At 59.2% G+C, this 12,668-nt stretch overlaps 2 protein-coding genes across 2 annotated transcripts; one reads left to right on the top strand and one right to left on the bottom strand.

Moving 5' to 3' along the window:
* Positions 1–325: 325 nt before the first annotated feature.
* Positions 326–3,836, bottom strand: LOC131562650 (deoxyribodipyrimidine photo-lyase-like). Its single transcript, XM_058812474.1, has 10 exons — positions 3,798–3,836; positions 3,368–3,630; positions 3,060–3,205; positions 2,737–2,919; positions 2,431–2,589; positions 1,908–2,106; positions 1,666–1,818; positions 1,291–1,412; positions 1,031–1,190; positions 326–854 (listed from the first exon to the last, which is right to left on the bottom strand). Exons 2-10 carry the CDS (start codon positions 3,597–3,599, stop codon positions 703–705), a joined length of 1,506 nt encoding a protein of 501 aa, XP_058668457.1. The 5' UTR covers positions 3,600–3,630; positions 3,798–3,836; the 3' UTR covers positions 326–702.
* A 172-nt stretch (positions 3,837–4,008) lies between these two features.
* Positions 4,009–10,464, top strand: LOC131562691 (mucin-2-like). Its single transcript, XM_058812524.1, has 6 exons — positions 4,009–4,242; positions 5,392–6,087; positions 8,673–9,056; positions 9,273–9,392; positions 9,693–9,778; positions 9,995–10,464. Exons 1-6 carry the CDS (start codon positions 4,176–4,178, stop codon positions 10,067–10,069), a joined length of 1,428 nt encoding a protein of 475 aa, XP_058668507.1. The 5' UTR covers positions 4,009–4,175; the 3' UTR covers positions 10,070–10,464.
* The last annotated feature ends 2,204 nt before the right edge of the window (positions 10,465–12,668 follow it).

Genomic DNA, 12,668 nt, shown 5'->3' with positions numbered 1-12,668 from the left:
TGGAAGGGACAGCTCATGTAGCTGGTGATGCAGTCACTGGGAGGGGATTATTGTTACTACCCCTTGACTGATTAATTTGGTTTGTGGCCTGCCCCTGCAAACTGCCCACTGGATTCAGGGCAGGAGGTGCAAGGCACTGAGTGAAGGGCTCTCTGTAATGTCTGTCCCCTTCCAGAGCCTGCTTTTGCTGCTGGCAGAGGGGCAGAGGGGCCTGGCTTTGGCTGCCCTGTCCATGCTTGCATCCCTATTCCAGGCCACCCAGCTCTCCCTTCACAGCGGTGTTGTGCACCTCCCCATAAACACCATCAACACAGGTGATAAAAACTGTAAACTTTAAAACTGTTAAAAAATGAGAGACCAGCACTGGCTCCATAAAGAGCCTCTTCCTGGGGGCTTTTCCCTAGAAACACTCTGCTCAGCCCAAATCTCAGCTGTGGTTACCAGCAGCAATGATGACCTGGGCTACTCCTGAGGCCTTGGTTGTAGAAAGGTTTCTGGCAGGCACAGGCATGCTGAGGATGGGCTCTCACAGCTGCCAGCAACCTTGTGCCAGCAGAAGGGCTCCAGCAACTCGAGTGGGTGATGGCAAAGACCTGCAAAACCCTGGAGCGTGCTGCTGCTACAGGGAGCCCTTCGATATCCCAGGGTGAGCCCTGCAAGCTGGCAGCTGGGCCAAGGCACATCTGCCCAGCCCAGAGGGTGTCACTGGGAGTGTGTGGGGCTGTAGCGACGCTCGAACTGCTCCACGTCGAACTTGCGCTTGCAGCCAGCGTAGTTCATGTAGCGAATCTTCCCAAAGATCGGCCGCTCCGCCCAGCCCTGGTCGTGAATGCCACAGATGGACCACAGGCAGCCTGCCGGGCACAGGGACACCGGTGTTAGCTCTCCCCCTTGCTCAGGGGCACCCAGAGAGCAAGGGGGATCTGAGTGCAAGGTAGGACGGGCTGGAGTTGCCTGCAGAGAGCCCCCACTGCAGCCCTGGCCACCCGAGCTACGGCCTCCCAGCCTGTGCCCCCAGCCTGCAGCTTGCCTACGTATCCATTGGGGTCCCTCCCGTCCAGCTCGTAGCGGTCGTTGAGGTAGATGGCAAACTGCAGGGCCTCCTCAGGGGAGTGCGTCCACTCCAGGATCTTCTTGGCCCAGTACATCCGCAGGAAGCCGTGCATCTTGCCCTCCTGGACCATCTGCAGCTGCAGGGATGGAGACAGCCATGAGGGTCAGGCCATGGCAGGTCACCTCCATGCCTCAGAAAAAAGCTCAGTATTTTGTGGGGAAGATGTAGGGCAGTACCTGGGCAGCATTCCAGAGTGGGTCATGTGTGGTCCCCTGCTCCAGCTCCTGCAGACTGTACAGATAAGGCCTCTTGTCTTTGGCATGGACCTTCAGGGTGGTTTGTGCCCAGTCATAGGCACCTGTGAGCAAGAGATGAAGGGCAACACTGAGCAACCTGTTCTGCAGGGTGCTGAGAACCACTCTACTGAGGCCACTGTGCCCTGGAGGCACCAGTCTTGAAGAGGGCACTCGTCAGCTTCTGTCCTACCTCCAGAAGAGACCAAATGATGGGACATTAGTGGCCCCACAGCCCTTCTCCTAGCAGAACTAGGATTGCCAAGTTGGAGTGAGCAGCTGGGCACCCAGCATGGCCCACGTGACCCAGGATGTTACCCTGCACACTGTCGTAGTTCTCATTGTAGTAGCAGAAGTTTTCAGCCAGCTCCCGCCGCACCACAGCCTCCTCCACAAACGCATCCACCGAGTCCTTGTAACTGCGCCGCTGCTTCTGCACTTCCAGGATGGCTCTTTGGGTGGAAACCTGGCCTGGGGACACGGGGAAGCATCAAGTCAGGCTGCTGGACCCAGCCACAATGCTCAGTCCTGCTGCAGAGTGGGAAGCCTGGGACACTCACCGAAGTGAAGCCATGGGGAGAGGTTGCTGAGAGCTGCCTTGTTGGGATCATTCCTGTGGCTGCTGAAGGATTTCAGTCGCTCTGCAATGAAGGACTTGAGCACAGCCATCCCTGCAGCTGTGCCAGGGGTTGCCCACTCCACCTCCTTCACGGTGTGGTCCACCTGCAAGCTGGAATAACAGGCCTCCCAAGCGATGGGCTGGGCGGCAACCAAGCAGTGAGTGCATCTGCAGAATCTCTTCAGTGAGGGCTGCCCTGAATGTTATGTCCCCAACCAGCAAAGTCCCCAGTCCATGCCAGCCTCTTCCTTTTAACTAGCCCTCTGCATGGCAGAGATGTGGGAACTGAATGAATGAGGTGGGAACCTCCCATCCCCAGGGCATCCTCATCTCCACACCATCTGTGTGTGACCTCAGGCAGGCCACTGTCCTCATTCCCTGCCAACCCCTCCCAGGATCACAAAGGACTTATGAAACACTCTGAGACCTGCCCATGAATGGGTTTGAGTGTCTCCTACTGGTACCTCTGCTGGGCAGGAGGGCGGATGTGGGTGACGAACAACAGGGGGAAACTCGGTGAGGAACTCGGGGAGCTGAGCGTGGATCTTGCCCCGGATGGTCCTGGCGCTGTACTCCTGCTTGGGGGAGGCAACCCAGCAGGGCACGATGTTGTGGGCATCAACCTGGCAGCAAAGCAGAGGAGAAGGGTGTGAGAAGCAAACAATCCTGGCAACATGACACACATGCTCTCTGCTCAAGTCAGACACAGGAGACAAGTTTGTCCCACATCTCACCAGCCAGTTTTCCATTTCCAGAGTGCTGGCACCCACCTGTGCAAATGGCACATCCTCTGGCAAGCGTTCCCTGACGTCCTCTACCCACTGCCGGGGGAGGCGGAGGGGGCTGAAGTCTGTCACCAGCCCACCCACGCCATGCTCCGTCACAAACGCGGGCAGCACATCCTTGGCATAGCCCAGCAGCAAGTGGAAGGGGATGTTCAGCTCTGCACACTCCTGCAGCGACACGGAAATGGCTGTGGGACAGTTCATGGCTCTGCAAACCCCACCCAAGCAGCATCTGCTGAAGGGATGGATCTGCCTCCCCTTTCCCCATTTGCCCTGTCCCACCCAGCACGGACATCCCGTGGCTGTACCTCTGCTACCTCCTGCAGACCCCTCAGCATGAACCTGTAGTGGCGGATGGTGGCCTCCAGAAATTTGGGCACCAAGCAGAAGCAGACATGCAGAGGCAGCTCCTGTTTGAAGGCCAGGCGCTGGGCGTAGAGGAAAGCCCAATTATCTGGGGAAAATACACAGGGCAGCGTCAGGATGGGGATGGGGCCTTTATAGGAAGTTTCCCCCCAGACCCCCCTATAGAGAGTGGGGCCAGCACCAAAGTTATCGAAGGAGGGACCAGCGCTTTTACTACCCCTGGGAGCCCCTTCCACCAGCCGGTTCTCACCTTGCACTCGCTGATCCCGGCACATCCAGTAAAGGATGCACCGAGCATCATCCTTCAGGTCCGAGACCTGCGAGACAAGGCGAACCCGCTTTTTGTTGTACTTGAACTCTCGAACGGACGGGGCCGCCCTCCGACGGGCCTCCTGTATCGCCTCCTCTCCCTCCGTCCTCCTCCGATTCACGCACGGCACCTCCGTGGCCTCGGCCTTCCGCTTCCCCCGTGCCCGCCGCATCCTCAGCGCCGCCCGGAGCAGCGTGGCTGCGCTGCCAGAGGAACACAGGCCGGACTGATTCCCGCGCTTCCCGGGAATCCCGGCCCCGGCCTGCCCCCAGAGCCCGGGGGATGCCGGTCCCCAGCCCGTGCTGCTCCTCGGGAACCGGGTAATAACGGTGTTACGGTCCCCGGCCCGATCCGCTCCTGGTGTCCATACCTGGGCTCCGGGTGCCGGTGCCGATGCCGATCGCCGCTGGCAGCCACGCGGCCCGAGTGTTACACAAGCCGGGGCGGGCGCTGAGGGCGTGCCCACAGGCGAGGCCATCCCGAGGGGCGCGGCTCCGCCACCGGCACCGCCCCCACGCAGGGGCGCAGGTGCTGCTCCCATGGCCCCGGCGCGCCCAGGGCGCTGCACCTGCCCCGGGAGGGGTGTCCGTGCCCGCTGGTGCCTCCCCTCCGTCCGCCCGGGAACAAGGAAGCAGCACCAGCTACCTCCAGCCATCACTCGGCAGCGTAGTTCCCTGCTGGCGCCTTCCCCACGCCCTGTGCCCTCGGGTCCCTCACCTTGCAAGGCCTTGGGGCGCTGCCTTTGGACATGACTCGGGGCACGGCAGGGCTGCCCCTGCTGCTGCTGAGCCTCGCTGTGCTGGATCTCTCACTGGGTAAGGGCTCAGCGGTGTGTGGAGATATCCATGGGGTGGGGGGGTGAAGGAGGAGCGTCGTACTCCAGGGTGGTGGGTGGCCCTGGGGTGACTTTGCCCACTGAGGTGAAACACTTTGGATGCTGTTTGCTCTCCGACATCCCTGTCCTAGTGAGCAAACGCGGCAGTGCTTTATAGAACACAAGCAACAAGCTCTATTTCTTTGCCTCTGATGTGGGTCTCCATCTGGGAAGAGAAGACCTTAGGCTCAGCTGGACCCCTTGCTGAGCCTTGGTCCTTGCTGGGCTCATTGCTTCTGCTACAATCTGCCCAGTAGGCCCTGCCCAAATGGCAACCTCACTGGGAGGTACTAGGCCTGGAGACCTTCAAATGCCATCCCAACATTTGCACTTGATGCAAAGTAAGAGCAGTGTTGAGTGGAGCACTGGGAATAAACCTGCAGCTTGTACCTCCTGAGAGCCTTGACCTGCAGCTATAGATCCCCTCCTGCTGCACCCCTCAACCCCCTCCCAGAGCTTTTGTGGGTTGCAACAGGTCCCTCATGGACATGCCCTGAGCTGCAAGCTGGGGTTTGTTCCTTTGTGGGGCTAGTTCCACAAAGCACTTCCCCATTGCCATTATTTACACCCACTGCTATCAGTTCCTGACTATCTGCAGCACAGAGGGTTTGTTTAAACTGCTGCTGCTGCACTTCCAGACTGTCTCAGGTCACCAGTTCCTGCTTGGCTCTTCCTGCCAGACGGGTTTGTCTGACTTCCTCCAGGGATGGGTGAAGATGGGGGAATGGGTCTGAGGACTGGTGCTCAGAGGAGTTTCTGCCCTGAAACCAGCAATGGCCATGGCTTGTTCCTGCTTTGTCAGGCTGGGGATTTATGTGGTCAGCCTGGCTGATTGTCACGTTCCTGTTCAGGAAATCCACGTGCTTGGTCCATGTAGGACAGGGAATCCCCACTCCTGATGATCCATGGCTGAGGCAAGACTTGGGCAGTTCATGGTGGTGGTAATATTGCACCATTCCCAGCACAGCCATGGTCCCAGCCTTTCACTGCCAGCCCTTGTGTGCTGTCTCCCACCTCTTTGCAGGGACCACTGTCAAAGATATGACAAACCCTACATCTCTCACTCTCCCAACCTCCTTGACACCCACAGAGACCACAGCACCACTGTCCAACAGCAGCTCAAGCACTGCAGCCACCTTCCCTTCCTCTCATCCTGCAACCTCCACCCCAGAGCTGCCAATGGATGCCTTCACACCCAGTGCTTCTACAGCTCAGCAGAGCAGCCTGGCAGCCTCCAACATCACCACACCACAGGCAAGGGGCAGCAGAGCTGACAGCACTCCTGGGTCACCTGGGCTGGCACCCAGCACCAGCAGTACCCCAGCAGTGCTGGGGCTCACTACCACCAGCACCACCCCAGCAGGGCTGGGGCTCACCACCACCAGCAAGCCACCTCCAACCTCCACGGCCATGACACCCAGCTATGACAAGAGTACCACTGTCACATCTGTGGGGACCAGCACAGCCCTGGCTGCCAGCTCATTTGGAGTTGAAACGAGCATGCTGCCTCCCTCCACCTCTGCTCTTCTCTCCTCCACTGGGCTGGGCACCACGCTTGCCACCAGCCCCCACCAAGAGCCAGCCATGACCACGCTGCTTGGCAGCCCATCCCCAGGGACCAGCACCACCTCTGCTTCCACCACCCCAGAAGTGACAGACACTTCAGATGGGCCCTTGACGACCCCATCAGACACCATGACCTCCCGTGGTACCACCACAGACGTCCCTGGGACCGCCCCTGGTACTTCCACCCCAACAGAGCCAGAGACCCCCAGTGACACTGCAGGTGAGTGCAGCCTCCGGGCACCCGGAGAGTAGGATCAGGGTGGTAAATCCCCACAGGATCTCCCATCTTGCTCAGCCAAGCACTTGGCTTCTTCCCCCAGGGGCCACCTGGTCTTCATGCTCTTCAGGGCAGTGGCTGGGTGCCAGGCTGGGGACCTGTGCTGTGGTGTGACAGTACTGCCATGTGGCCGTGCCCCCAGCACTGAGCCTGTGTGTATACACCCCCATGTGAACAATCTGTGTACCCTGTACCCCGAGAAGTGTGATGTACCCCTGAAGTCCCCCAGGGAGCTGTGCCCTGGCAGTGCAGCTTTCTGGGCACCTGTGTCCTGTCACTGTGGCTGTGTCCTGGTGGCTGTTGCAGGAGCCTTTATCCTGGCACTGCAGATGTACTCTGGTGACAGCTCACCCCGTGCACCTCAACCAGGACAGGGACACTGTACCCTGCCCCAGTACCCCTTGCCATGCACATATTCCTGGTGTCCCTGTACCCCAGCAGAGCCCCTGTATCCTCACAGAGTACAGGCAGCACCCTGGCCCTGTGCCTGTGCAGTGAGAGCACCTCATCAGAGTGCCAGCACCCTGGTGGTGGGCTCTGTGTGCCTGTGCCCTGGCAGTGCCCCCATGCAGCTGCTCAGCAGCAGGGTGGCCATGCCCTGACAGTCCTCCAGCATGCCTGCCTGCCTGTGGAATGCCATACCTGGCCCAGGGCCTGCTCTTGTCCCTGAGCCCAGAAGGAGGAAGCAGCCCCAGCAGTGCTCCTGGGCCGTGCTGTGACACGGGGAAGTGATGCCTGCACAGACAGCCCAGGGGACAAACCCTCAGCCTGGGGCACGCCCTTCCTGAGCTGTGTGCCTGTTCCCTGGCCGGCTCCTCGGCTCACACAGAGCTGGCTGTTGTCTCCTGAGGGTGTTGGTGCCGGGAGCCAGCACCAAACATCACCCCCGTGGCGGAGCGCGGGGTTCCGGGCAGCCTGGAGCATTCCTGGGCTCTTTCCCGTTGTCACCCTCCCCTCAGCAGGCAGAGGACGGCCACAGGAGCCAGGTCTGTAGTAGTGGTGGCCTTGGTGGCCTGTCCTGCCCACTTTTTGTGGCTGTTGTGGGTCCAGCCGTGCAGTTGATGTTTGCTGGGCACTGCAGCAGTCCCTGGGAGTGTTCGTGCCGGGTGGAAGCCGCTGCCTCGCTGCCAGCACCTGGAGGGTGAAAGGACCCAGCTGGATGCTCCTGCTCTGCTGGGTGAAGGAGACCTGGAAAACCCAGTGCTGGGGCTGTGGGGAGCACTCAGAGCAGTGCCTGTGGGGGTTTGTCAGCTCCTGCTCACCTGGACATGGCTGGGCAGAGAGGAGGGCTGGCCCTGCCCCTGCTCTGGCCCCTGCTGCTGCTGCTGCTGCTGAGCCTCACCTGCCTCTCCGTGCTGCACCTGGCTCTGGGTAAGGGCTCAGTGGGCTGCAGTGCTCTCTGCTGGGTGGGTGGTGAGTGGGGAGCATCATTCCCAGCGTGGAGGGGTGGCACCTCTGGGGTGCAGGGTGCTGGGATGCTGTGGGGCTGTTTCCTGCTTCTTAAATGGGAAGCAGAGGTGGACTTGCTGCTTCTCCCTTTGTGAGGGTGAGGCCCTGCTGTGCAGATGCTCACCTGGCGTGGGCTAGGGTCAGACCTTTGCCCTTCTCTGTATTTTTATTTACCCAGCTGCTGTGTGCAGAGAGGGCCTGGCTGCCAGGGGCTTTGGAAGTTTCTGGCTGGCTTAGCTGAAAGCAGATGGTAGCTTGTGTTTCGGTTTCGCATTCTCACGCAAGCAGAGCCCCAGACTCACTGGGTTTGTGCTGGGATCACTGGGGAATCCAGTCTGGTATCCCAAAGCCACCACCTGACAGACACCCCTGGACAAAGGTCCAGGTAGCCAGGCTGTCCTGCCTGTCCTGTGGAGAGGGTTACAGATCCCTGGGCTTTTCTGGGGACAGCACATTGCTCTGGTACAGTCCACAGTGGAAGAGAGGACAATTCCTCCTGTGCCCCACCCCCTCCCTCCCTCCCAGAGCTTTTGTGGGTCACAGCACGTCTGCTCATCCTGAGCTGCAGGCTGGGATCTGTTCCTTTGTGGGGCTGCTTCCCCCCTGCCATTATTTACACCCACTGCTATCAGTTCCTGACTATCTGCAGCACAGAGGGTTTGTTTAAACTGCTGCTGCTGCACTTCCAGACTGTCTCAGGTCACCAGTTCCTGCTTGGCTCTTCCTGCCAGACGGGTTTGTCTGACTTCCTCCAGGGATGGGTGAAGATGGGGGAATGGGTCTGAGGACTGGTGCTCAGAGGAGTTTCTGCCCTGAAACCAGCAATGGCCATGGCTTGTTCCTGCTTTGTCAGGCTGGGGATTTATGTGGTCAGCCTGGCTGATACCCATTGAAGAGATCTGTGTGTTTGATCCATGCAGGACAGTGAGCTCCCCCTCCCAGTGCTCCATGGCTGATGCAGCTCTTGAGTTCCTGGGGGAGCTCACTGTGCTGGTGATGCTGCACCATGCCCAGCACAGCCATGGACCCAGCCCTTCACCACAAACCCTTGTGCATCTCATTGTCCCCACTCTTTGCAGAGACCACTGCCCTGGGTGTGACAGCAACTGTGTCCCCAGCTCTCCCTACCTCCTCAGCACCCATGGAGAGCTCAACACTGCTGCCTACCACTGACTCCAGCACCACAGCCACCCTCCTTTCCTCCAGCCCTGAAACAGAAGCCTCCACCCCAGAGGAGTCCAGCACATCCACAGAGACTGAAAACACCTCACCTCCCACTGTGCTTTCTCCCACCACAACTACAGAAGATTCATCTGAATCTACAGAAGAGACCTTGGCAACCCTGGCAGACACCACAGCCAGCCCTGTTATCAGCACATCTGACCCCATGGGCACTCCCTCTTCCAGCTACCCAGACAGGACCACTCCTGACATCTTCCCCTCAACTGTGGAGTCAACTCCAGGTACCCTGACAGTGTCTGGGACCCCCAGTGCAGCTGGGTGGGTTCAGCTGGGGGGCACCTGAAGGCAGGGAGGTGGTCAGGGTGACAAATCCCCATAGGAATTTCATGTACTTGGGTGGCTTCACACAGGTGGCTTCACCCAGGCCTGTGCCCAGCTGCAGGAGCATCCTGTACCCCTGCACGCAGACAGCACTAACCTATCATTGCTTTGCCCAGGCACTGAGCCCTCTTCCCCTGCCTCCAGCTCAGCCCAGACCTCAGAGGCTGCTGCCCTCAGCACACCTACAGCCCTGCCAACGCTGCTGCCAACCTGCCCCTCTGCCTCACCCAACACCAGTAAGTGCAGTGCCCGTGGGCATCACCACCCTTGGGCAGCATCAGTGCTTGGGGCCATGCAGGGGGCCCTGGAGCCCCACTGTTCTTGCTGTGCTCTCAGTGTGGGGTGCTGGTGCTTTGGGGTACATGGGGTTGCTCTACAGTGAGAGGCTTGTTCTGGCAGTGCAGTGTGTCCATGACACAATTTACCTGGGAGGAAGTTCCATGTCTGTGCCAGCAACCCTGGGGAGAGACCCCCAGGTCCTCTGGCCCAGCCCAGAGTTCAAGGGCAATAACCAGGGTCCTGTTTTTAACCCCCAGATGCATCTCACCTGTTTCTGTCCCTGAGGCTGACCACCCCTCTGGACCTGGGGAACACCACGGTGCAGGAGCTGCTGTTGTCCAAGGTGAGGTGTGCAGGAGGAGATCCTGCATCTGCCAGCTGTGGTTCCCCCAGTCAGGGAGGGGAATGGCTGCATCTTGCATGGAATGTCAGCCAGAGCCCTTTCAGGTGAAGGGGAGACCCTCCTTTGGCTGCCACAGTCCAGGATCAGGCCCTTTGTCTGTGGGGACAGGGGGAGGGAGATGTCTGGCACAGTTTGATGGCTGTTCTTTCCCCCCAGCTCCGTGAGGACCTGCAGACAGCATTCCCATGTGCTGGCCTGTCACTGGCATGGCGAGGGAAGAGGAGGACTTGACTGCTGCCTCTCACCTGGACTGCCACGCACCTGCTGCCAGCTCCTCACTCCATGGTGGTGAAGGCCCCTGGGGAATCCCATACAGCTCCTCTTGAACCTGGGGCTTCCTGTCCTTCACTCTGTACCCCCAGTCCCCTCCTGACCCTTCCCACAGCCTGTCTGAAGAGCCTGAGCCCTCCCACCACCCTGCTCCAGACCTGATTCCTCCTCCAACTCTGCTGGGGGCTGGGAGAAGGGGACCCTATGGAACTGGGCTTTTACATCTGGGACTGAGCTGCCTCAGCCATCAAAGCCACCCTGGGGACAGAGGAATGAGAGGAAGGAGACCTGAAGCCCCCAGTACTGCTGTGCCCAAGGCTCACCTGTGGCATTGCTGACAGAGGATGACACCCATGCCGGGCAGTAAATAGAAATTCCATGTTTTCTGTGTTGAAGTGATGACTTCTTTATTTTCCAAGTTGTCTTTCCCAATTTTCAGCTTTGCCATCTATTGGAGGTACCGGTGATGAAAACTGAGTCCCCAGAGCTTTGTGTGGAGAGACGGGCTCAGTGCTGTCCCCTCCCACCAGGGGCTGCTGCAGACATTCCCAAGGATGGCTCAGCACCCTGGCAGACTGGTGGTCTCTGCTCTGGAGCTCTCTGCCCCAAAACACCCCACAGCTGCAGGGGCAGCACTGTGGGGCTGTGGAAATCCCGTGGGCTGTGCTCCCTCCCTGTTTTTTCCAGTCCCCAACTAAGGAGACACTGTAACATCTGACCCCCTGCAGCAAAGTCATTTATTAACTGATTAATTAGCCAGATAAAATCCAACTGAAGCAATTATTAGCCTTAGCAAGCCACCTCTCCTGGAGATGGAAAACTGAAATAATTAGCAAAATAGCCTCGTTGCGTGTCAGGGGTTGTTTTTGGCTGATCCCTGCTCCTCCCTGGCAGCCCTCACTGCTCAGGGAGGGCTGGGAGGGGGCGTGTGGGGCTGTGGGATTCCTAACCTGGGGACTTCTCTCAGGCTGCCTGGATTGTCAGCTGGCTGGGAAGGAGCCAGCAGCTGGACAGGATGGGGAGAGACACCGTGGGGTCACCCAGCTGCCTGCCAGTTCACAGGGCCTGGGAGAGGCTGTGCCCAGGCAGCTTGTCAGGATGCTCCCATTTGGGGTGCCCCTTGCGTCCCAGGGTGGCCCCTTTGCTCTTTAGGATGCTGCCTGGCTTTTGTGGGCTCCTTGGACCTTTTGAGGCTGAGAGAGGTCCCTTGGCAGCTGGGCAAGGAGCTGGGGAGCAGGGCAAAGCCTGCTGGAAGGAGTCCCCGTGCTGGCTGCCTGGTGGGGTGCTGGGAAAGAAATCCTTGTGGTCTGCCTACGCCTTGGAGCCGGGCCAGGAGTCCTCCCACGGCGCGTCCCACTGGGCTGTTTGCTCCGGCTGCTGAATCCATAACTTCAGACCCCAGGACATGGCCGAGTGCCAGGGCCGGGGTAATGGAGCCAAACTGCGTCACAAAGGGAGGAAAAGGTCCTGAAGTGCTGGGATGAAAAGGTGACCAGGGTACTCACTGTTCCCTGCTGGCACAGCCGCCTTCCACCGCGGTCGTGGGGGGAGGAGATGCTCTGGATCCCCTGTCACCAGCCTGGGAGGGAGTAGAGGGGCACAGAGGGAAGATGTGGCTCCCTTGGAGGGGTGTCCCTGCCCTGGCAGTGGTGGCACAGAGCTCTGACAAGCCCCTGACACTGCCCTTACTCTCTGTGCCTGCTGTCCTTGAGGTGCCACCCTCACCCCATGGCTGCTGGCCTGGCACAGACTGTTGCCCAGAGGGGCTTGGGAGGCTGGATCCAAGTCCTGCTGCTTTCCCAGTCCACAACAGAGTTCTCAGCCTCTTTACATTGCAATCTCTCAGCATTGTCCAAAGGAACAAATCTTGTGCCCAACATGATGTCACCTTCAGAGGGCCTGGCAGAATCATGGGACGTGTCTCAGGACCCTTGTGACTCAGGTGTCCCTTCCAGTGTCCCCCTTCCCTTCACCCCTGCTGATGGCTGTAGCCCAGCTCCCACTCTTTGGCAGGAGGGTGTTGCAACACACCCAGCATGCCAAGTCATCCAGAACCTGTGGGGTTGATGGATAACCTGGTTTCCCCCATTGCCACCCCTGAGCCCTCTCCCAGTGCCCTTGCCAGGAGGCTGGAGGGGAGCCAGTGGGAGATGCTGTGTTCTCCACAGGACTGGAACAACCAGCCCATTAATTCCAGGAAAGCTGATAAGGCACTGTGCTGGGCCATGCTCTGCCATGCTGCATGGGGCAGAGCCCCTGGCTGCTGGGATTCATGGAATTGTCCCCTGGCCACAGGCTCCTGAAGGGCTCCAGTGCCCACATGACGCTTTGTCTTTGGTAACAGGGGATTAATGACTTTTACAGGAACCAGCACTTTTCCAGGACCTTGGTTTCAGATACAGCAAAAGGATCAATAAGAAGCCCCTTCCCAGAGTGGTAACAGGGTACTGTCCTCAAGATGAGACATCCCTTGGTGGCTCTGGGCTTTCTTGGGAGGGTGTGCCAATGCCTGAGCAGAGGGATGAGTTTTGTTTGTCAGCCCTGTCACTCTGCTGGGAGA

The sequence above is a fragment of the Ammospiza caudacuta genome, chromosome 11 (assembly GCF_027887145.1).
Source record: "Ammospiza caudacuta isolate bAmmCau1 chromosome 11, bAmmCau1.pri, whole genome shotgun sequence".
Taxonomy (NCBI): domain Eukaryota; kingdom Metazoa; phylum Chordata; class Aves; order Passeriformes; family Passerellidae; genus Ammospiza; species Ammospiza caudacuta.
This window is presented reverse-complemented; position numbering and strand designations above follow the sequence as displayed.

Bases quoted from the DNA above. Each gene is read 5' to 3' on its own strand.
- LOC131562650 (XM_058812474.1), bottom strand. From the start codon at position 3,599: ATGCGGCGGGCACGGGGGAAGCGGAAGGCCGAGGCCACGGAGGTGCCG. The intron at 3,206-3,367 runs GTGAGAACCGGC...TATTTTCCCCAG, and splicing joins CCGGGATCAGCGAGTGCAAG to ATAATTGGGCTTTCCTCTAC. The intron at 855-1,030 runs GCAAGCTGCAGG...TGTGCCCGGCAG, and splicing joins GGACCCCAATGGATACGTAG to GCTGCCTGTGGTCCATCTGT.
- LOC131562691 (XM_058812524.1), top strand. From the start codon at position 4,176: ATGACTCGGGGCACGGCAGGGCTGCCCCTGCTGCTGCTGAGCCTCGCT. The intron at 4,243-5,391 runs GTAAGGGCTCAG...TGACACCCACAG, and splicing joins TGTGCTGGATCTCTCACTGG to AGACCACAGCACCACTGTCC. The intron at 9,393-9,692 runs GTAAGTGCAGTG...TTTAACCCCCAG, and splicing joins CTCTGCCTCACCCAACACCA to ATGCATCTCACCTGTTTCTG.